The sequence below is a fragment of the Copadichromis virginalis genome, linkage group LG14 (genome assembly GCF_057382275.1).
Source record: "Copadichromis virginalis isolate Kocher_CV1m ecotype Utaka linkage group LG14, C_Virginalis_male_GT1.1, whole genome shotgun sequence".
In the NCBI taxonomy this organism is placed as follows: Eukaryota; Metazoa; Chordata; class Actinopteri; order Cichliformes; family Cichlidae; genus Copadichromis; species Copadichromis virginalis.
The window spans coordinates 22,906,866-22,930,984 of record NC_140631.1 but is presented as its reverse complement, the minus strand read 5'-3'; the positions used below and the strand labels follow the sequence as shown (position 1 = coordinate 22,930,984).

Below are 24,119 nucleotides of genomic sequence, written 5' to 3'. Positions count from 1 at the left end.
GTCTATTTGTGACCCAGATTTTAAGCCATTGTTTGAATTGGCAGATTTACTCATAGCACTTCATTCATTATGCGAAAGACTGTGACCCAACATGTTTACAAGTTGTGTTCTTATTAAAAAACCTTCCAGTGAAACTTAATTAATCAAATCAATCAATTAATAAGTGTTTATTTTATATGGATTTTTATGTTACATCTCCATGTCTTCCATGGATTGTAACATTGTTTTTCTGTAAAAACGAGAGAAGTCGCTTCATCAGCCATGCACTGATGCAGTAGTAATCCATAGTATACAGTATACTTATATGTATACCAACTTTACATATTATATCGCCAATATATTTTAAAAGGACACTGCTTGCATTGAGGCCCAATGAGGTGACTACCATGATTGAGGGTATTTAAAACTAGTCAAGCTGGGACTTTTCCACTACGCTCTTACCACCCACACTGTTGTGAATCAGCACTTCATTTTACTCTCCTCAGATCACAACCGGATCCATGCTACAGACGTGCTGCATGCTGTCTGGTACCTCACCACTCAGCCTGTGCCAGGACTGCCCACCCTGCTGACTGAGAACGGAGTACACACTGGTGCGCTGTCTCCTACGCATACATTAATCTTCCTGATATTTCATGCAAAAAAAAAAATCATAATTTTAATTCCCGTCTGCCAGACTCTAGCAAGCCTGTTTCCACGTTGGTGTAAATCTTAAAGCTTAAGACACTCATAACTGTACCTAGACTGTACAGGACAGATATTCAGTCAGAGGATCAAAGTGCATAGATTGAAAATTAAGCTGACAATTTTGTTATTTATGCATTAATAACTTCTGTCACGAGGGACCAAGCTGAATAATTAGGACATACATTTAGTCGTTCTCATGGGTCCTGAACCAGAGCTAATGCTCACAACTTAACTAGATGTCGTCCTCAATTTTTATTCATGCTTGTTTACAAGTTTTGGACGGCATCACAAGTGCAGTGTGATAGCAAAATTACCCAGATATTCCCATATTTATTTTTATTGAAAGTAATTTTTTAAAATTATTTTTTCCTCCTGTTTGGTCAATGGCAAGATACTAAAAGTTAGTGATAATGCTGGCATGTCCTGCAGAATGAAGTAGACTTGCAGGCAACATTTGAGAGGAGCGATCAGAGGTCAGAGTCACTGATAGTTTGCCTGTGTTGTCTCTTTGGATGTAGACTCACAGAACGGCATTACACCTGGTGCCACAGGATTCCTGGTGTCCAAAATGAACCCTGTGCTGCAGGAAGGCTATGGCTGCCTGGCTGGTCTTATCCCTGCCCTGGAGCTCATGGCCCTTTATGTAGCTGCTGCCATGCATGACTATGACCACCCTGGAAGAACCAATGCCTTTCTAGTAGCTACCAGTGCACCACAGGTAAATAAATACAGGAAAATGTTTGTGACCTGGAAGGCTTGAGGGAGGAGCCGTAGTGATGGCTGGATAGTGATCAATAAGACTGACGGATGGGAAAGTTCATTTACTGGGAAGCTAAAACTGGGAATGGAGTAGTGAAATGTCATCAATAAGGTCGCCCTGAGCGTTGTCCACATCAAGTTGTTGTGTGGATATTCATTAACCAAGTCCCTTCAGCAACTATACTGATCTTAGAATACTAACTGACTGAATTATTAGTTATGTGATAGTAATTAATGTTTTAAGGTAGATAAGCTCACAAAACTGAATGTCAGTAAGATGTCTTTTCATTAAGTTTATGTTTATGAAATGCTCCAGAGAGATGATAGGCAGCATATTACCAGTATTTGTTTATTATGAGCAGTGTAAACCTTTATAACGGTTCAGATGTAATTATGATGAGATAAGGAGTAATGTAAGCTGTCACATTAACTGCGCTTTGAGCTAAAATCTGCTTGTTTTGCTTATAATTAATATGAATGAAGCCGCTTATCCTGTTATCAAATGTTGTTACAAGAGCGTAAATGGTGTAAATATAAACGTACATAATGCTCAGACATGAGTACTGTTGTTAAAGAGCTTTAAATGAACCAAATACAAACATCAACATACAGCCAAAAGCAGATTAAGTTGTTAGTCTAAGCAGTTTACAGTTGAGACTGAGGCAATGCAGATGCTGCAGGTTTTAGGCAACATTATGGTAAAAAAGAAAGCCAGAATTAGCATCAACAAAAAAACGGATTCTTGTCAAAGTTTTGATTCATGTATGAGTTATTTTTATTTTTAGATTTTGGTGTACCAAATCCTACCTTAAAACCTAACATGTAATATTAAACATGGTTTAGTAAGCGACTCATTACTAAACTGGGAAGATTCATTCATTGACAGATATGAAATATTAATTTAAGTTTCTCCTTCTCCATTTTAGGCTCTTCTTTACAACGACAGGTCAGTCTTGGAAAACCATCACGCAGCTGCAGCTTGGAACCTCTTTATGTCTCGATCTGAGTATAACTTCCTGGTTAACCTTGAACACGTCGAGTTCAAGCGCTTCCGCTTCCTAGTCATTGAAGCTATCCTGGCCACTGACCTCAAAAAGCACTTTGACTTCCTCGCAGAGTTTAATGCCAAGGTAAATCAAATAAGCTACATAAACAGTATAAAACATGACCATCCATCATTCGTCTGTAATTACAATGCTGTTACTGACTCGACTTGATATTTGAATGCAAACTATGATGTGATATTTAGAATCCCCATTTAACAGTTCAAATTTCTAAATGTTGCCAATACAAACAAGACGCAGAATTTAAAGCACAGTTTTAACGATAAACATTTTAACGAGACTTTTTATGAAACTTTGACCTTATCTGACCTTGAAGAAGAGCTCAGAGGTCAAACGTGACACATTGTAAATCCTTAAATGGTACTTTCTATATATTGACAATACACGTTTTCCACCAACAACTTATTAAATTTTACCTTGAAGACCTTTATAATCCAAATTCTAATGGATTGTTAACGTCACAATAATCTACACGCCTACAAAGTTTTATTAGAAATCATTCAAAAATTTTGAGCTATCATGTATATGGACAGAAAGAGTGATACACACATGCAAACACTACCAAAATCATAACCTCCTTGAAAGAGATAATAAACATTTACTGCAGGCTCTTTTCATTTTTTTTCTGTAAAGGTCTCTTTCTGAAGTAACAGAGAATGTCTTTTTTTCACATTGTCTTAAATGCAAGGTCTATAAACCTTTCTACAACTAATCTATAAGCTCTGTTTTTGCTTTTGACAAAAACATCTTTCTAATTCCTTAGGTAGGGGATGAAGGAGTGTCTTGTATTGATTGGACCAATGAGAATGATCGATTGCTAGTGTGCCAGATGTGCATCAAGCTCGCTGATGTCAACGGGCCACTGAAGTGTAAGGAGCTGCACCTACAATGGACAGAGGGGATCGTCAATGAGTTCTATGAACAGGTATGTTCATGAAAATGTCTCCAATATATTCAGAGCGCAGTTTTGTTAAGTGTTCCCTTAAAAATAACTGCTTTCTAAATGTTCAGCATTTCACATAAAACTAACAAAACACAAAAAAACACAAGAATTATTTCAAAAAGAATTATACCAAAATATTCTTTCTTTAACTCTACACTTGCCCAAATCTTTAAATTTAAACAAAAAAAAACAACTTAATAAAATCAACCATTTATTACTTATATATCAGTAATGGTTTAACACAATAAAACTTTACCTAAAATCCAGTGTGATCAGACTGGATATTTTGCTAAAGCCTAACTTGTGTGCCAAAGTACAAGCAATTGCCAGATGCCAAAAACCAAATAGTTATACAAAAAACTTTGAAATACAGGAAGTGCTGTGATGCACAGGAGCGCCTCTAGTAGTGTTTTCACTGTCATCATTTGTAAATAAACCAAAGTCCTGTTAGGAGTGGCTGTTGCAGAACGTTTATTAGATCATTAATGAGAGATATGAGGTCATTTTTTTGTAATAGATTACTAACATAGTTTATGTATGATAAATATCTCAGTATTATTTCCATATTTCAGTCACATGAAAAATTATAAAGCTATGACAAGTTAAAACTATTTTACATTCAGGGATTAGGAGTTATTAATTGTAATTCAAGCTAACTTTCTGTACAAAAACAATACTTATTGTGTTTGATGTCACTGTTTTACTAACGAATCCTGTCAATATCAACCAATATCTTGTGAGAGTTAACCAAAAATGTTCTCATCTACAGCCTTATCAGTGATAAACACAATGTGATTTTCAGTGAAGGAAAATCCAAACACAGAACATTCACAGGAGTCAGTCAACATGACAAATAAATCCAGTGGGCAAAAAAGAGTGTAAAAAAAAAAATCTAAAAACAGAGGTCAGAGTTCACACAGAAGAAAACAAGGCAAGACAGAAAACACAACAAACACTAAGAATTCCCGGAAACCTTCCAGATTCCTAATTTCTTTCTAAGTACATTCTTCATTCCTTTCTTTGAATCCTCTTAACGTCTTAGCCCTTCTGCCAGACATGTGAGTAGAGGAGGCGAGTAAGAGACACGGGGAGTCAATCAAGGAAACAGGCATTTAACTAAATGAGACATCCTGGCTTTGGAGTCGGATTTTTAAAACAATGTCAAGTAAATATGATGTTTGGCATGGCGGCATCCTAAATTGTTTTGGTGCAGACCAACTACTGCTGTGTTTCATTATTTCAGATGTCATTCAAGCATAACAGTGTGCTTCACAACTTTATTATTGAGGCCATCTTTCAAATAAATTGACATTGTGTCAAGATATCATACCTTTTTCTTTTATCAAACAAATACACAAGTAGTGAACTGAACAGTTCCTAAAATAACTTATTTGTAGATCCCTCCTCCCAATGTGGTTTGTGTATTTCAGCAGTTTAGCACAGAGGTAACAACACTTCCACACAAAGGATACACCTGTTGATCCTTCGTTACATCTGCTCTGGCAAGCTTTCTGTCTCCTCAATCCTCTGTCCTTCAAATTCATTTTAGGAACTGAGACAGTCATGTAATGAGATTGCTGTCCAGGTCACAGGCAGGGGGACGGAAAAGACGAGAAAAGAGGAAAAGTCTCTTGACTACACAAAGTAGCAAGACAATGAGGCAGGGAATAAAGGAAACTGGGAGAGTGACATTACAGAGGTGACAGGAAATTGGAAATTAAAGCTAAGAAACAGACACAATGAACTAAACCTTTAAAAACTTCCAGTATGCATGAAAGGCATTTCATTTCTTGCCCCTAGAACATTTCTGTAAGGTATAAATGTGTAGCCACATGTTCCCTCTGACAATAACTGAATATTGAAAACATTTACTTATTAGCTCATGTATTTATTACAGCCGCTGTAGATGGATGCCTGGCAACAAATCCTGCTATAAACTCACAAGACCATAAAGATAACAAGCAAGGATTTTGTAGACAGCATAGCACTAATTTGAAAACTTTATTTATTTCTCAGCGGTACCCACAATATAAATTCCTCTCAAATCAGGTCTTTATGTTAGACATACAGGCTGGGACAGAAGCTTGTTATCACAAGGTTGCTTTGACAGCCACCAAACTTAGCATCAGAATGTGTATTATCTATTTAATCCTTTTTAATGAAGGGAAAACTCAGAGAAAGGATATCAAACCAGTGTTCAGCAGCGAGAAACCTCTAATCTGAACATTGCTGATTCCCGAGGAAAGCGACATGCCTCTCATGTCTGCTGCTTAGCATTCTGGTGTTCCTCTGGAAGCTTTGGCTCAGTTGTCTTAAAAAACTTTATGGATTATGTAAGTCCTTTGAGTGACAGCATCCCGGGGGGATGGGGGTTGGGGGTGAGAGACAGGGTGGCGAGGGACAGAGCGTATGCGCATGCTTTGCTTTCATAGAGGCGCATGACCTAAATGTGCCATCCTTTGACAGCACTCATTCACAGTCGCACTGAGGAAGATCACAAGTGGAACGAGGCTCTCTGTGACATCAGAGTCAGCGCAGATATAAACGCACACACACACACACAAACATGCGTGAATTTTCATCATGCACTGCAATGCACCAATTTAATATTCTACACTTTAAAAATACTCACTTAAAACAAAGTTTCTCTGTTTGATTGTGCCGTGTCTATAAATACACACACACACACACACACTTTTCACACACAACCACTAGTGCAGTGCACTGACGCCATCCAGGTTTCTGGTTTCCATAGCAATTGGAGCTCTTGGCCCTCTGTCCTCCCGGTGAATAGCTTTGAAAGCTCTAACATCATATAACAAACATAAAAGCACAGTACAGGACTGTCACGATGTATTAAAATACAATACAAGCTGTGTGGTCGTGGGTAATCCAACACAAACCACACGATTTGGGGCAGATATGACTCCGCTTTGGTTTTCTTTATGTGGCCTCCATTTACAGTATACGACTGTTACATAGATAAATACTTAAACAAATCATAATTACAGTTTATCTGATGCGGAGTCGTGCACCCAATCTATACACAGCAAAGATAATTAGATTTGTGTCTGCATTTACTGGTGGTGACCATGTGGTTACAAATATAAAGATCACAGTCACCATTACTCTGGAAAATTTCTGCAGGCAGCCTCATTTGGATGACTGATACATACAGATCGGCCATAGTTTGAACTGATGTTTTTCTATTTGTAGTCTTCTTGACCTACTTTCAAGAGACTGTGCCCAGAGGCAGCATATCTGGAAGTTTCTGTGCTTGCCACTTGAGTTATACAGAAGACTAGATGCATAGCTGTGTTTACCTTTGAGTGATATCGTGTTTAATTCATATATTGATTTATTTTAATACAGAAATTAGTTTATGCTGTGTAAAAGCCCTTATTCTCTGCCATCTTTAAAAATGTACAGCTCTTGAAGGAGAGAGTGCAAGACACATCATTTATATTTAATAATTCCTGTTATTCTTACGTTTTCATATTTGTACTCTGCCAGGGCGATGAAGAATCATCCCTGGGCCTTCCCATCAGCCCGTTCATGGACAGGTCTGCTCCACAGTTAGCTAAACTGCAGGAATCATTCATTACTCACATCGTGGGACCACTGTGCTCCTCCTACGACTCAGCTGCTCTTATGCCGGGACACTGGGTTGATGAATCTGAGGGAGACCAGGAAGGACAAGATACAGAAGAGGAGGATGAGGATATGGCAGATGAGGATGCGTCAACAAGTTCTGACACCTCGCGTATGTCAGTCTCTTGATTATTCATGTTGTAGGGAATACCTAACGTATGTCGCTGAATCGTTCCTGTGAGTATTCACTGCATGGGAGGACATGTTCCAGGATAGACTTTCTGTCATTATTTTTGACTCATTTATCGACATTTAATGCAGCTAGTTTCTGCTGCTGTGATAGATGCAAAAAAGACACACAGTATTAATAGTTGAGAACACTATTAATTACTACACATATTCCTAATGGGATAAATAGTTATCATTTGCTTTCTTGCAACAACAAGTGCAACAGTTATCATCAGCATCTATAATTTATTATTTGAAATTCCAGTTCTTTTGATTTTCATATATATGATGCTCATTTCATCATCCCCCTGCATGTGCAATGTTAGTTTCTCTTTTTACAGTAGTTACGTGCGTCACGCTCCCTTTATTCCTGTAAGTAAAAATAAAAAAAACAAACAAGGAAACCACAGTACTCTTAAATTTTGCTTTTAGCACAAAAATAATATATGTGTGTGTATATATATATATATATATATATATATATATATATATATATGTTAATTATCTCACTGTAAAGGTGCAGACTCACTGTTTTCCTGTTTCATGCCTTTCTCGTAACGCATGTGTAAAATGAATATGATTCCTATCTTGTAGCTCTCTGCAAGAGAGCAAATGAGCATGTTTCCCGAAAATCTTCTATTTCTACTCTTTTTCAATCCCAGAATCTTCTCTAACTGTTGGTTTTCTGTCTGACAGAGCGGCAAGAAGCCAAAAAGGTGAGCAGGAGGAAAGTGTTTTGCCAGATCACACAGCATCTTTTGGAAAACCATGAAATGTGGAAAAGAGTGCTTGCTGCAGAAGCCCAGGAGGAGGCTCAGGAAGAGAATCCAAACTGCATTGGCAAGCCCACCGATCCAATAACAGCCATTCACGAGGAAGAGGAGGAGCAGGCAAGCAAAGAGGAGTTGACTGATGGCCTTAATGAAAGGGAAGAGGTGCCAGCTATAGAGGAAGAGGAGATCTTTCCACAATTGGACACTTCAGGAGAAAAAGAGGAAGAACCTGAGTGAAATGATGAACTCTGACCTCCTCTTAAACCAGGAATCTGAACGTTGTCCAAAACGTTTTTGGGTTTTTTTGTTTTTCTTTCCTAACTAAACTCTTTATATGGTAGCCAGCACATCACTTTGACACAACACTGTAGAGGATGTTTTGGGTAAAATGTGCCTAACAAAAACAGGGTTGAGGACAGGGATAAACTCGTACCCAGTGCATCTGATGAGGAGAGAGATGTGAGATGAGCAAGAAGATGAAGCGACAAATGAGGGAAAATAGAGAAAAACTCAGACTGAGTAATCAAGATGGAGTGCATTTGTTTGTTTTGCTGTTTGTTTTAGTTTGGATTTGGCACCCAGACTGCTCATCTTGCACTATGGGCCAACCACGCTGATTCACATCTTCACTCCACCAGTGAGTAATACACTGTCACCCCGCTCCCCCCCTCCCACACACACACTCCTGTCTTTAGTTCCCATGCTATCAGCACACTTTGGAGCCACGCAGCTGCTCGAGGATGTGCACCAGGCCCCTTCTCCGTGAACACAATGGGATGAAAGCCAGCGGAAAAGCCGTGTCCACTGAGCCTCTGCCACGTGAATTTCAGGAGGAGATTGAAAAAAAGAGCCAGTGGTCATGCATTGTGTACACACACTTCACACAGACACACACAGTGCTATAGCAGAAACACACTCCATGCTCAGAACAGATAGGAAGTTTAACAAAGAACTCTGTTGCACCAAAAGCTTTATTCTCATTCAAGGAAAAACATACAAAGCAATGTTTTGTTCTTGTCAAACAATGTTAGTCAGCAATCATTTCTCCCTTTCTTTTGTTATAATTGGTTCAGCGCACCTACACGTTTCCAGTCTGCATAACTCAGGAAGGCAGAAACCCTTAGAGATCGAGAAACAAAAAAAGGACCTCTAGTGTTCTTGTCCTTTTAATTGTCACTGCTTCTGCCTTTTTTGTCACTTCAGTGCGTCCCCAGCAGAGTGTGGTTCTCTTTGTGCAACACCTAATGCACATTAATATTAATCACACTACAGCTAACTCTCAAGAAAGAAACCAGTCGGTAATATAAGGTGTTTTCATATTGCAAGCACATATAATCTGTGCCCACATTTATGGGACCTCTCAACTTGGATCAATCTTTAAGGGATTTGTTAAAGAGAAGAGATTCTGTTTCTCTCCAGTGTAACTTCTAGGCTGGTATGTAGGCCAAATGTTTCAGAAAGTGCAGTAATCCGCCATAGTGGACTAGGCCAGAGCTGAGTCACTGATCTAAATTACCCAAGAAGATTTACGTTAATAAGACATTTCAACACTGTGAGGCTTATTGCCATGCAGGAGGTGCTGTGCGCCCACAAAAAAACTATACATGGAAGCGTATGACCGGGTCCACACGCATAGGGGTATTCTTTCAAACAGGGGTTTTCTTTTGTTGTTCTAAGTAAATAAATCTGATAAAACACCCTTAAAATGTTTCTGTCCACATGAATGCAAAAGCAGTTAACGAGCCAAGAGTCAGTGATGTACATCTACAGTTGCTTAAAATTGCCTCATGTAAACAAAAGATATGATAGCGTGAACTTTGACCTCTCGAGCCAAAAAACCTTTGGAAAGAGTTTAGAAATATCAGCACCATGAAGCCTATCTGTGTTTTGGAGTGACTTTTAATGATACATAGAAAAAGCTGTTAAAATAACTTTAAAGAACTAGTTGTTTCACTTCCATAAAAAGCCAAAGAAAGTTATAGTGGAAACAGTAAGCCCCTTACATTTCTGAATCCAGCTTAATAATTAACCACATGTACACAAATATATGATATTTACTATCTATTTATTGAATGATGTAGTTTACCTACTATTTTTTGAGAGACTATTTCTCTTCACTCTTTTATTAATGTCACTGTTTGCGCTCGTCTTTGATGTCCTTGGACATTCATATTTGCTGTAATGGAAGAAAATGTGTGGAAAAAAAAGAACAGCCTCGGTAATGAGGCTTATTAATGGAAGAATCCTTTCAGCTGGACTTGGAGCTGCTCATGAGAGGTCAGAGGGGTCTCAGATCTTTGTCACAGTTCAGCTGATTCTTTCTGGTGTAAGTCTTTGAAGATGAGCCAGTTCAGTTGGATTCAAAATCATGTGATGATCCACTTCTCCAATTCTCCAAACCGTATTACAGGGATATGCAGTGTAGTGTATCTGATCTGACGTCAGAAAAGCAACAGGGGCTCTTTGTGGATTCAGATCTCAAGAATTTAGGTTACTTAGTTTCTTCATGCAGTGAGTTGTAATGGACAGTTGTTTTTCTTTTATCATATTTGCAAAATAAAAAATGGATGCATTCATTTTGACAAGACTTTTTTTGGGAACCTGCCTGACACTTGAGGTAGGATCAAGGTAGAGATATCGAAGAGGCAGTACAGCATTGTTGACCTGTAGCAATGGATTTTCTGCTTCTGTGGTAAATCTCTGTAGCAGTTTGACAGATTTTATTATTTCATAACGCAACAATTTCAAATCCCTCAAAGAGTGTAAACAATTTGAAGCCACAGACGTCACGCGTGACAGGCTAGCTTTGGCTTGGCAATTCTACTTGTACCTGAAGTGATTAGACAGGGATTAGAGGAGAGCATTAACAGGGCGGAAACATTTACAATGAAAACAGCAGCGCTGAAATTAAACCTAAAAAGAAAACTGTGACAGAAATATAAAAAGCAGCATTACACTTTTCAGTAAGTGTACACTTTATGCAGTTAGATGTTAAACACTGGATCTCAGTCACTAAGAAATCCATCAAACAGGCTTGTTCGCTTATTTTTACTGGCTACCTTTACTTGTTCTATTGTAACCCAATTTCTTAACTCAATTAGAGTTTTGCTAATACTCTGGTAATACTGTGTAAATCTGCAGCTGTATCCATTGCACTGTTATCAAAATGTCCATTGTGCAAAGGAGGGCTAAACAGTGCAGCATAATTCCCTTTACTGCTTATACCCTGTACTTACAAAGGAGTGCAGTACCACAGCTTCTTTTTTAATACTATGAAAAAAAGGCCTGCACTAACTAAATCCTGGGCTTTTTGTTCATGTTTCAGTTCAAGTTGAAAGCCCCTTGGTGTTTGAAGTCTTTTTTATTTACAGTTGCTATCACTCAAACTCAAAGAGGGAAAAACTTAATTAGGTTTTCATTAATAAATTATATTTAGCAAAAACACAAATCAAAGCAGAATTACCTTCAGCATTGATGTCAATCACACAAAAGTCCCTGACTAAAAATCTTTTTTTTTAAAATTTGACAATTAAAAGAAAAAGGAAGAAAAAGTAAAAGCAAATCGATATGTGATTTGTTTGGTAGCAAAAACTGCAGCACTAGTCATATTTGCATATTTGTAGCATGTGCGGCAATCCGCTCTTGGCTTTACGTGTCACTTCCTGGACCAGTCGTCTTCCACTAGCCTTTCTTTGCATTGGCTTGTTCTGATAGGTTCGCTTATAGCAGGTAAAAATGACCTGTACACACCAGCTGATACACAACAGAGCAACACAACTGTAGATCAAGACATTATTTAGGTTTGCAAGCTTTTAAACTTGAGTTTTAAAAAAACATCGACCCACCTCACTGCAAGAAGCTGCAAGCCTCCTGTCGTACACGTGAATGAGCATGAGCGCCATGCGCTGTAAATACCTGATGCACTATAGAGTATATCAGTACCTCACGTATAATCTAATGTGAACTCTACTACATTGGATATTTCATGTTTCACACCTGTATGGTCCCATTCTCCACCTGTGTTTGGGGGTTTTGTAGACTGTTTCAGATCTCTTTACTTTGTTTTCATTTATCAGAAATTTGAAACTTAACAGATCAGTCAAAAGAGAAATTTACCCTTTGGACACTTCAAAGAGACTTAAGTCAAAGCTGTGATATCATTTCAAGTAGTTATTTAGTTTATTATCATATTCATTTCAATAATCCAAGAACGCTGCAGCGTGTTGCTGTGTAACATTTTAGGGTTTTAACTAGAGATGAATGATGAACCGGTCAAGGTTTCAAGGGTCACGTGTTTTAGCTTCTCACTACAAATCATATTCTTTAATCGTTGCTAACCATATTTCAATAAGGACAGATCACTCGGAAGAACTGAACATAATTTATTGTGAAAGAGGAGTTAATGTGTTTGACTCCGATGAGCCATCATGGCAGAATGGAATCCTAGCAGTGCAAGGATTTAGGACAGGACCCACCGGCGTCTAGATGCTGGTGGTGGCAGTGAAGACTGAGGCTTGAATAGAGCTCTGACTGAAGTGGCTGAGGTGGAGATGGGAAGGAGGTGGTACGCTGGACAGACAGTCTGAAAGGTAGAATGACGGCAGGCGAGAAGATGATTGGACTATTGTAACGATGTCAGGATTGAGAATGACAGCGTGCGAAAGGGGTAGACGTGTGAAGAGAAAAGCAGCCGAACACCCAGGAAAAGCAGGCAGATGGGTGAATACAGATCTTCCTTATTGAACTAACTTAAGCTTCATTTAAATGTACGCTTTACAGTTTTAGATTTGAGTCTTTCCTGCATTTCAAGGCAGCCGTTGGTTTTGTTTCATATATGCACAATAATTAAAGAAGAAAAATCTGTTAGCACATGCTAGAAATTTACTCGAGGTTGACAACGCATTCAAGTGAGAAAAACAGTTATTTTTGCTAATGTTTTAATATTGTTGAATCCATCATGTAATTTAAATCGAGCTTTGCATTATGTCAAGAAAACTTCATGAAGACCTAATGTTAACTGAGACGTAATAGATAACTTTTAAAACGTTTTGCATAACTAACAGGAAACCAAAGAAAGCCTGTTTTGTGAAATACGGCTGCATTGTGTAATTTAAAGTATACACTATAGCTGATTTGGAGTAAATAGGCCGATACATGGAAAGCTAGCGACATGGTTAGCTGAAGAATCTGAGTAAAAAATTCTTTACTAACACAAAAAATGTCACATCTGTCAGCTTTTTGTTCTTTGTCATCACAGCAGCACTGGTCAGTGATTTGTACCAGGCAATCACATGGCAGTCATAACTCTTATTTTCTCTTAATTGAAAAAAAAAAAAACAATATTAGAAATATTAGTTATAAAAAAAGAGAGAAACAAACAAGAAAACTGCAGGGTCACAAACTACCCAGTTATTTCACTTTATAAGAGCCAGCATGAGCCAGTTTCCTTTAAATGTTGAGGGGGAGATTGCCAAACACTGGATGAGCTTGTGCAAACCAAAGAAACTTTTTGAACGATGCGTTTTTTTGTGATTTGCACAGAAACAAGCCCTAAAAGGAGCATGTTTTTGGTCAGTGTTATTCCAATACTGGTGAGGGTATCTGAATATGCATATATATTTTGTTCTGTGAAGATAAAAATGAATTCAAGAATTATTGGTATCCATCTGGCATCACCACCGCTCACGGTGACGTGCACGTTAACTGCCTGTTATTCTTTCACTGCCATGTCAACAGGCACCAGTAGCAATGTAACCGGCCTACTGTTCTGTTCGTAGACTGAAGCTCTTGTACTTGTTTTTTTCTTTTCTTATTTGAACCAAAAAAAAAAACGTTTCTTTTTGTATTGTTTGTTGTTTTGGCCAATTTCAAAGGGGAACATGCTCCTGTGCCATTTTCACATATATGTATGTAGACATTGTTTGAATGCTATATTCGTTAGTTTTCCTCTTTCGTCAGAAAGGAAACCAAAAGTCTTTTTTTCACAACTTTAAGCACGATAAAGGAGACTGGTATGTTTTTATCTACTATAGCAGGCACTTCACAGATTCAATTCTTTCCTTCTCTTTAGTATCTTGCACTTAAACACATGTAGCAATACCAACAGGATGAAGAAAATGTGTGATTCACCAATATTTAAGTGAAATTTGACATTTTATTTCAAGATATTGTTTGACTTTGTATAAAAAATATATACTGTACAGATTCAAAAGTATATTATGACAAAAAAAAACTTTTAGAAAAATATTTATTTTTACTGTTTTGGAATTTAGACACAATACTGTAGCTCCTCTATTGCCAGACTTACTGGAAGTGCCTCTTGATAATGTATTACAAAATAACTATACAATATATTGGGATTATTAAAACCTGTCACTAGCAGAGCAGTGTTGTTGTTGTAATGTGAATATTGTTGAATAATAACATTTATAAATGCTTCACGTGTGTGTCTTTCTTTGGTCATTTCTCCAAAAACTCACAGGACTCGCTCTTTAAAGAAATACACAGATATGTTTTATTATGGTAATGTGTTTTCTGCATGACAGAAATTTGAATTTATAATTACACTTTAGAATGTACAGTCACCGGCCACTTTATTAAGAATACATGTTCGACTGCTTGTGAGCGCAAAGATCGATTATATGACAGAAACTCAGTGCATTAAGGCATGCAGACATTGTCAAGAAAACTTCCTGATGTTCAAATCGAGCATCAAAATGGGGAAGAAATGTTATTTATCTGAATTTGAATGCGACATGGTTATTGGTGCCAGACAGGCTCTTCTGATTGTTTCAGAAACTGCTGATCTGCTGGGATTTATCCAGTGAGCGGCAGTCCTCTGGGTCAAAATGTCTTGCTGAAGTCAGAGGTCAGACGAAAATAGCCAGAAAAGTTGGAGCTGACAGGAAGGCAACAATAATTCCGATAACCACTTGCTTCAACCAAGGTGTGCAGAAGAGCATCTGTGAATGCACAGCACACTGAACCTTGAGGCAGATAGGCTACAGCAGCAGAAGACCACACCGAATGCCATTCCTGTCAGCTAAGAACAGGAAACTGAGGCTACAATTTGTACAGACCTATGAAGAAATTGGACAACAGATGAGTGGGAAAATGGTGCCTGAGTCTCACTTTCTGCTGAAATATTTGAATGACAGAGTCAGAATTTGCATAAACTACATGAACAGCTGCCTTGTATCGATGGTTCAAGCTAGTGTTGGTGCAATAGTGTAGAGAATGTTTTCTTGGCATGCTTTGGGCTCCTTAGTACCAACTGAGCATCGTTAGTGCCAGAGTCTACCTGTGTATTGCTGCTGACCATGTCCATCCCTTTATGACTACCCACTACTACTACTCTTCTGATGGATGCTTCCAGCAGTATAAGATATCATGTCATAAAGCTCAAATCATTTCAAACTGGTCTCTTGAACATGACAACCAGTTCATTGTATTGAAATGTCCTCCACGGTCACCAGATTTCAATCCAATAGAGCAACTGTGGGATATGGTGGAACAAAGGATTCACATCGTGGATGTGCAGCCAGCAAGTTTGCACCAACTGTGTGATTTCATCATGCCAATATGGAACAAAATGTCTTCTGCACTGTTCTGGACAGAGATCGCACACGTCAGTCCATCCTGAGTCACTCACCCTGTTCACTACCCTGTGGTCAACGTCTGAGCCAGTATGGCTTCAGTTATACTGTATGACTCTCGCTCATATTCGAGGTAGGCTTGGGTAGCATGGGGGCTAGTCTGGGCCCCCCTACTGGATGCACACACCTTGGATGCTCACAACACATGAAACTGGGTTTAATCTTACTAGTGATGTCATGTTTTTGTTGTTTTAAATGAGTACCAACTCAGTCCTTACGTTCTTAAAAGTCCTTTAGACATATAGCTCTCTGAATAATTCTATAATTCTAAACCTTTTTGTCAAATTAATGGAATTTTTTAAAAGTTATTAGTATTTACTAATTCTGATGTAGACAGTCAAATAAATCAGCTGCATCTCCTCTCTAGTACAGATTGAAATGTGTTTATTAATCTTGTTTTCACTAAAGCTGCCTTTCTCTTGAGGTGGTCTTTGTCAGATTGATTTTATGTCAGCCTTTGGAATTTACTGGTGAGTGTATTACAGTTTTTTCTGATTGCTTAAGCACATTTTTTGTAACTATTGGCTAATTTTGCAAAACTCTTCACACAAATAAGAAAACCTGTCACCCAATCATCAAAACATTGTAGTTCTCTTGCAAAAGCAAACACAGCTAGATTAACTCTTCACACCTTCGTAAAAATGGTGTTTCCGTATCAAACAGTACACACAAGCCATCATCTACTAAGCACACAATGCGCCAACTGCACACTGATGGTATGAATACAAAACACATCTGGCTTTTGCTTTCTCTGTGCACAAGGTAGGCTATGTCAGTTTGAGCTCATACTTCTGTCATAGATCCATAAGCATAGAGGGATCCAAACTTCAAGTACTGGTGTTTATTCAAACACATCAAAACAAACACAAGTGTTTATTTCCAAGTATAGGATTATTTGCAATCGCCATAATGACTATATGGGTTACTTGGTCTGCAGTGAACATGCTTCCTCTGCCCCCAGCATCTGGTCATCTAGCAATTCTGTAAAGTAACAATTTCAGTATTCCTCTCCCCCCTCCTCATCTTCCTCTCCCCCCTCCTCGTCTTCCTCTTGCTCCTCCTTGTCCTTGTCGTCCTCTTCATCCTACTTCTTTGCCAGACAGTTGGCAAATTAGTGTTAATGATAGCCATACATGTGTATACTTTTGCTAGGAGTGTGTTGGAAATTTGGTAATTGAGTGTTGTGCAGTGAATTGTGCCTACAGTTTTGCAAAGTGTGTGTTACAAAATTGCAAACTGAGTGCAAAGCAGTTTTTGTGCTTTTAGTTTTGCAAACTCAGTGAGTGGTTTTGCTATAAGTCTGAATAGTTTTAGAGATTGTGCTACAGGAATCACAGTTAGGGTTTAAGCATTCAGAAAAAACTGTAAATATCATGGCACATCTTTTCTACCATTTGCTCTGTGAACTGAAAATATAGGACAAGTTTTGCCCTTGATCTTTATGATGTGCTACGTTTCAGTCAGATGGTTTATGCACAAGCCAGTGCCCTACATTTTTCTCTCAGTTTTCATTCTGTATTCTGCAAGGAATACATGTACACTCTCCAGGGAGACGCTTGCTCTTTTCCCCATCACTTCCTCCCCCCCCCCCCTTTTCACTCTCAGTCAGTTCTGGTCATTCTGTCCTCTCTCATAATCTCTTCTTCCCTCCCACCATCTCTCCATCTCCACACCTATCAAAAATCCCTACTTATTCCCTTTCATTTGTTCCTTCTTCCCATAATCCCTGACCTTCTTAAATCCGACTTTGTGACTCCTGTGGATAATGACTATGCCCAGGAATCAAGTGTAGTGAATCAGAAGGAGGGACCATCGCTCACACGCCACCATTAGTTCATAGTAAGCCAGTTCAGACCGTTCGCATTCCCTATGTCATCTTTAATTTATCTCACTATGATCACTTCTACACGGACTAAATCTGAAATCTTTTGCTGCATTTTGACCTTTCGGTTCTCATTATAAGTGGGTGTTTACCACAAGCTGATAAATGCAAAAACACCTTAGTTTACAGAGCCTCCAAAGTAATTATAAAGCTCTCGTAAAGACACAGAGACGATAAAGGAACCTCACTCCAGTTACTGTGGGGACTGTGTAAAATTACAACGTTAGATAGTAAAAAAAGAAAACTGGATTGCTGTAGGTGCTTTCCTTTAAATGTCAGTGTAGAAAATGTAACATAAAAGAAAATTTTGGACAAAGCTTGAATTTTGAGCTTAACAGGTGTGCAAAATGTTTAGCACACCTGTTATTATATTTTCTTCTTTGCACAATTAAGTAACGTGGGGACCCTACTGGACACAACACGTGAAACTGGCCTTAATCTTACTAGTGATGCCATTTTTTAATTTTTTTAAATGAGCACTTAAGTTCTTAAAAGTCCTTTAGACAAAATATCAAAACATAAAGTTCTTTAAATAAAGAGCTTAAGTTTTGCCTTATCTGTTATAACAAAAAGTATTATGTTTCAACAGTAAAAATATTAATTTGATTAAGAGGCTTGTGCATATTGGTGGATTATTACAGAAACATAACACTCTTAATTTTAGACATCTGTTAAGCACTGGATAAAAAGAAAATGCCTAAGAATGCAACTCCAGATCCATTTTGTAGATGTGTTTGTGTTGATTTATAACTCAAAATGTCCAAACAGATTGATTGAAGCATTGAAGATAGAAAAACTAAAACAAATCGTAAATGCCCACAGTTTAAGATTTTGACTTTAGTCACTGTGATCAGTGATGTCAAAGGCTGCCGACAAGCAAACAGGAATAAAAAATCTCCCAACAAGATGCTTTGCAAGCCCAACGATTAACCGACCCAAACCTTATACCCAACTGAAATTTCTCTTTTACCTTTTATTTCAACTGTTCTGCTATAGCTTGTCTAGGACCTTGGAAAGAACAATTTTAAGACTGGCCAGAATTATTAAGGATTGAGCACCCTTCTAAGGACAACTTCCATTTTAAAGTAATCAGAAACGGCCTGAAAGGAAAGAGAGACATAATATTACCAGAAATAATCAGGTTATGAATAGCATCTTCAGAAGGAGGGCATGAGGTAGCGCCAGTGCTCACTGGACTAGAGTATTATCTTACAATCACAGCACCATTAAATGAGAGCATGGACAGAACCAGAAGGAATGATTTTTATTGTACATTCTACATTAACATTCATTTGAAAGTTGGATTGTGAAGGATAAATTGCATTGTCATAGATCAAGATAGGAATAAATAAAAAAGCATTAAATATATACAAATATATACATACAAAAATATATATACAATAAATTGCATCAAAAAAATCAAACTTAAAAAATGTGATCCAAAAATATAATTGTTATGATTCTGAAAAGTTTCATTCCACATAATGGGTACGTATATATATTTTTTGATTTTAAAATCTCTGCACTATTAGCCCAATTTTTATGTGGTTAAAATGGGATTGCTGATATTTAAGCATGTTTTGGGTGTATGACCTGATGTGTAAAAGAAAATCTCTGACTATTTCACAAAGTACTTTAGACCCCTTTAGGCCAACTGGGGGCTGTTTTCTCAAAAAAATGAAGCAGTATCATTTTAGAATAAAATTCCTGATCAGCTGATCAGCTAAAATTGCAAACTCATGTAGATTTAGGACAGGACCCGCCCCCGGATCTAGAGGGAACAGCACAGAAAAGCAGCCTAACACCCAGGAAGGAAAGCAGTTCAGTGATTACAGATATTTCTTATTATGCTTCATAACAATCTGCAGCAAAACTGCAGTGGTTTCTGAGTCATGCTTAGGGATGCTTTTTTTCTGTGTTGCTCAGAAATTGAAGCAATTAACTTCAGTCACAGCCATTTCCATCTCTCATGCACACACTTACACTCCTACACTTTTGTTACCTGCTGATTACACATTTCTTAGGCTCTACGTAGCTAACTTAGCAACATGTGTCTGCATATGTAAAGCCCATAGATTACTTACTGTACATTAGATAACAGCAACTTTTTTAATCAGTTAATTTTAATGCAAATGTTTAAACTTCATAAGTTGATACTGCTCTTATATCAAGAATGTGAGCTGATCTGCCTGCAGTCGAGACCTTTCCCCAACTGAAAACATTTCCTGCATCATGAAATGAAAAAGACCAAAAAGTAGATCCGGGAATATTAAGTAGAGAAGACTGGGACAACAATCCTCTCACAAAAATTCAACCAACTGGTCTCCTCAGTTCCCAAACGTTTACGGACCGTTGTTAGTACTCAGTAACCCTGTCCCAGCTTTTATGGGATGTGCTACTGTCATCAAATTCAAAGTATTTTTGTTAAAATCATAACATTTCTCACTTTAAACAAATAATATGTTGAGTTTATGAAATCTGCAAATCTCTGTATTCTGTTGTTATTTACATTTTACACAGCATCCCAACATTTTTAGAAGTCGTGTTAAACAATCAAAATATACAAGTGTGACTCTTTAACCTGTGAGGGCTTCATTTTTATGCATCAGTGATTAAATGAGAATGAGGATGCCACACAAAACCCTGCAAGTCAATTGTATTAATGCAACAGGTTGAGCCCTCGTCTGCAGTACATTAACCTACTTTAATGAGACAGCTGCAGGTTCTGAAGACAGAGATTGAATGAGACACTGAATGAGAAAATTCAAGGACACTCCAGCGTGTCTGTATGCTTTTTGTAATGTGCACCATCTGACAGTTGTGACCGCCAGTGCAATCAGATACAACTTGGCAGGACAGGTGCTACACGAACACTACGGAAATCTGCTACCCGTCACCTCCTGTTCCTACTTACCCACGTAAAACTGAGCTGTCCTCCAGGACGAGGGGGTTAAGGTGTATGCTGCTGTCATGCATAAAGATCTAAACACTTCACACAGGGACAGCAGTGGCACGTTGTTGGGCTCAACATGATGTGGACACTATTCTGCTAATAGAAGAAAAAAGTAAAGTTTGATGACAGCATTTCATATTTGTGTCTAGGTGGATGTATTGGGTTGATTAGAATTTGCTTAACAGTAGCTTCTTCATATATATATATATATATATATATATATATATATATATATATATATATATATATATATATATATATATCTCCTTTCACTAGCCTGTTCTAAATTTGAACAGAGTCGAGATTTCAGCAGTTGAGAAGAACCAAACGGGACTTTTATGAATCTGCACTGGCGTGACAATGGGTACATTTGTTCTTTGTGCACAGCTGCAGAGTAACAGGATCAAATCGGCAAAAACATACTGTCACTTTAATGAAAGGAGCGCACACAAACATACAGTTCATTATAAAAGGCTTACACAGAGACCAAGAGCGGGGATGTACACAGCGGAGGCTCAACTATCAAATTTTGTAAATCAAATCAAAGCTCAGGACAAATATTCTTTGAAAAACATATATTTAAATTGAAGAAGCGTGATGTTCTCACACGAACCCGGTGAATGACCAGCTCACAGCTTGTTGACAAACGCACGACACTGTAGGTTACATGATTCCAATAAAGCTCCGCCGAACTGTGCAGAAATTAGGGAGGAGGGGACAGACTGTCTGAGGAGAGAGGGGGAAAGGAGACAGAATGAAAGAAAGGAGAAAGCGAAGGAGAGAGAGCAGTATATTATGAAAGACACCGAGTAGACTCATCGTACCAACGCCTCTCTGTCTGCAGTCAGTCGAAGACGAAGAAAAAGAGGAAGGGGGGAAACCCGTTGTAGGGCGACCTCTCTGAGCGCATCTTACGCCCTGCATCTCACTAACACACAGCCCACATCACGCAGTGAAGACTTGTGTCACGGGACTAAAACGCCTGTGTAACTTGGAACACTGTGCCCGAGAGTTGCCGTGGGTGGAAATGAACTCTGAAGGTGGGCTTCGTGTCGGCGCATTCACCGTAAGAATCGGCGCTTCTGCTCATCACCAGTCCACATGAGAAGTTTGACAGGAGCAGTTTGAAGGGAGTCTACCAGTGCTTCCGATAGGCTGTTCACTTTGCAGGCTGCAGCTCGCGGTCGGAACTCGACCACTGCTCCACAGGACACTGAGGTGAGTTGGGGTTTTTTAACAGTTGCTGTTGTTTTGTAGGCTGTTGTGGGCTAAGTCAAGTCAGACTTTTAACATGTCTGCATTCGATTAAATTCTCACGCTAAATGCCAGCAATTCATTTTAAAACACATCAACCTAGAGTTTCATCAAAGAAATTGAAGTTTATGTAACCTGTAGTGATCGGGACTAGTTAACAGTAGTGACCTATAAGACGTGCAGGGAATTGTGTATGTGTGTGTGTGTGTGTGTGTGTGTGTGTGTGTGTGTGTGTGTGTGTGTGTGTGTGTGTGTGTGTGTGTGTGTCTCACAAAGCACCTGCAGTACCTGCATGGCATCCTGACAAAGGAGCCTTACAGCAGGATCCTGAGTTTTAACTTGCCAGAGGTTTTTCATGCACTAAAAGATGTTCCTTTGATGAAGTTTGACCTGCTTGCGTTATGAAATGCTTTAAAATGCCACCTTAACTAATGTCTCAAAAAGGACGTTCGTAAATTGCAGGAATAGCGCTTGGGGACATTAAGCCCTCCTGTAGGTACTAGAAGCTTTCAATTTGAGTAGATCCTCCTGATTTACTGCCTAAGCAGTTATAAGGATATTGTTGAAACAGATGTGCAGGGTAACTGGTGGGTGCTTTAATTTGTGTTCAAACTATAGCAAATATGATGGAGATATAATCCAAATTTAACCATCATTTCCAAACTTTTCCTAACACCAACACAACATCTAAATCCAAATAATCCAGACATTTAATATTTTCATTACCTGAAATCTTAAGCTGTACACGGTTTAACCTGTACAAAGTGTTATTTTTACATAGGCAGCAAAATGCCGTAAGTGTGGTGATTCATCTATGCACTTTACTGCAATTCTCATCCAGCTGGTGACATGGACATCATAAAGGCATGATCAGATTTGTTATTGTTAATTTCCCACGATGTTGCCTGCCTTCAAGCTGCACCTTTGATTACTGGAAGGAGTCGTTCGTTTCTGTTTAGATTTCTGCTCTGCGCTGAGATTTTGCATGCAGAATACAAGATGAGGACACATATGTCTATCATGCTAATAAGGAACAGATAAAGAATGAGGCTTGATGAGCGAGAGGGCAGCACATTCAGTCAGTCACAGCTTGTGTCGGGTGTATATGGTACATGGTATATTGTTTTATTTAAAAAGAAAGAAACGTTTGTGTAGACAGGGGTATATTCGGGAATGATACAGGTATGCGAAGTGCAAAAGTCCTCTCAGTGGTCTAGTGGATAGTGGAAGCTCACTAGAAGCTCAGTTTGTTTGTATCAGAATTATATTTGTATGTGATTTGAACATTTCTTTCAATGCTGACTTACAAGCCAGCCTATTAACCCAGAGATTCAGAAGCTGAAGTCATCCTCCTTCAGCAGTGATTCTGTTTAGGTAATTTAATGAAATATGGCACAATAAAGCCAGATTAAATGCTATTTAGCTGAGTACTTACAGCTGACTAACGTATATCTTTTTTGGGACGCTGTTTTATGAACTCAGTCATCTACTGTTGGTCAAATTCCTTGAAAGTAGGTCAGACCTGTTGCAATAAGCCAGCTCATTTTAGTCTGTTCTAAATAAAAGAGCCAATCAGAGAGAAATGTAAATGTGTTACATGTAATAGTAATAACAGCAGTGTCACTGACATAAATGCTAAGAGCAATGAGTTTGTGTTATTTTCTGCAAAGCGATCGTCAGCTCGCTTCCCTGGAGCAATTACATTCACTGTTTCACATGACTGCTGAAATGGACTGAGGAGGGAGGAGAAGGCAAAACGTGAAATAAGCAAGACAAATGCAAGGAGCTAGAGATAAAGAATTCATACACGGGCAGAGAAAAGGGTCAGAGAGGGACCAGTGAAAGAGATTTAAAAGGAAAGGATAAACACAGCATCCGTTATTTTATTTCTCCACCTTTAGAATTGCCTTTTTGTTTTCAGTATACTCACGAAGAACAACCATAGTATTCTAGTTTGCCATGCAAGGCATTGCCTGCAGACGACAGCTTTTTAAAAAACTCTTTTTTGATTCACCAGAATCTAAAAACACCTTTCATTCCTGATTTACACTCACAGCTTCATATAAAAATGTACAAGAATGAACAACATTATAAAATGCTGCTGTCAAAAGTTATAGACTTATTAAGAAAAAAACACCACCACTGTGGGGCTTTTACAGTGAATCAGCTGTTTTCACAAAGTGTTGATTTGTCGTCAGCCAGTGAGACAAATGAGACAAATAAAAAGAAAAAAACAGATTTAGACAAAGAGGGCTCTGTCTTTAGATTTATTGTAAAAACTGGGACATAAAAATCTTTGCATAGAGCTATAAAACACCCGAATGGTTAGC

At 38.3% G+C, this 24,119-nt stretch overlaps 2 protein-coding genes across 2 annotated transcripts in view; both read left to right on the top strand.

Annotated features, from left to right (window-relative positions):
- Positions 1-14,485, top strand: part of LOC146693945 (cGMP-inhibited 3',5'-cyclic phosphodiesterase 3A-like) — a 74,205-nt gene extending 59,720 nt beyond the window's left edge. The window contains exons 10-15 of the mRNA XM_085429959.1: positions 486-593; positions 1,206-1,405; positions 2,373-2,576; positions 3,274-3,435; positions 6,967-7,216; positions 7,969-14,485. Of these exons, the coding sequence (XP_085286085.1) occupies positions 486-593; positions 1,206-1,405; positions 2,373-2,576; positions 3,274-3,435; positions 6,967-7,216; positions 7,969-8,282 (1,238 nt within the window). The 3' untranslated portion in view covers positions 8,283-14,485. The remainder of the gene's footprint in view (positions 1-485; positions 594-1,205; positions 1,406-2,372; positions 2,577-3,273; positions 3,436-6,966; positions 7,217-7,968) is intronic.
- A 6,723-nt stretch (positions 14,486-21,208) lies between these two features.
- Positions 21,209-24,119, top strand: part of LOC146693944 (solute carrier organic anion transporter family member 1C1-like) — a 44,898-nt gene continuing 41,987 nt past the window's right edge. Inside the window, exon 1 of the mRNA XM_085429955.1 lies at positions 21,209-21,753. The gene's annotated coding sequence lies outside the window, so the exon portion shown is untranslated. The remainder of the gene's footprint in view (positions 21,754-24,119) is intronic.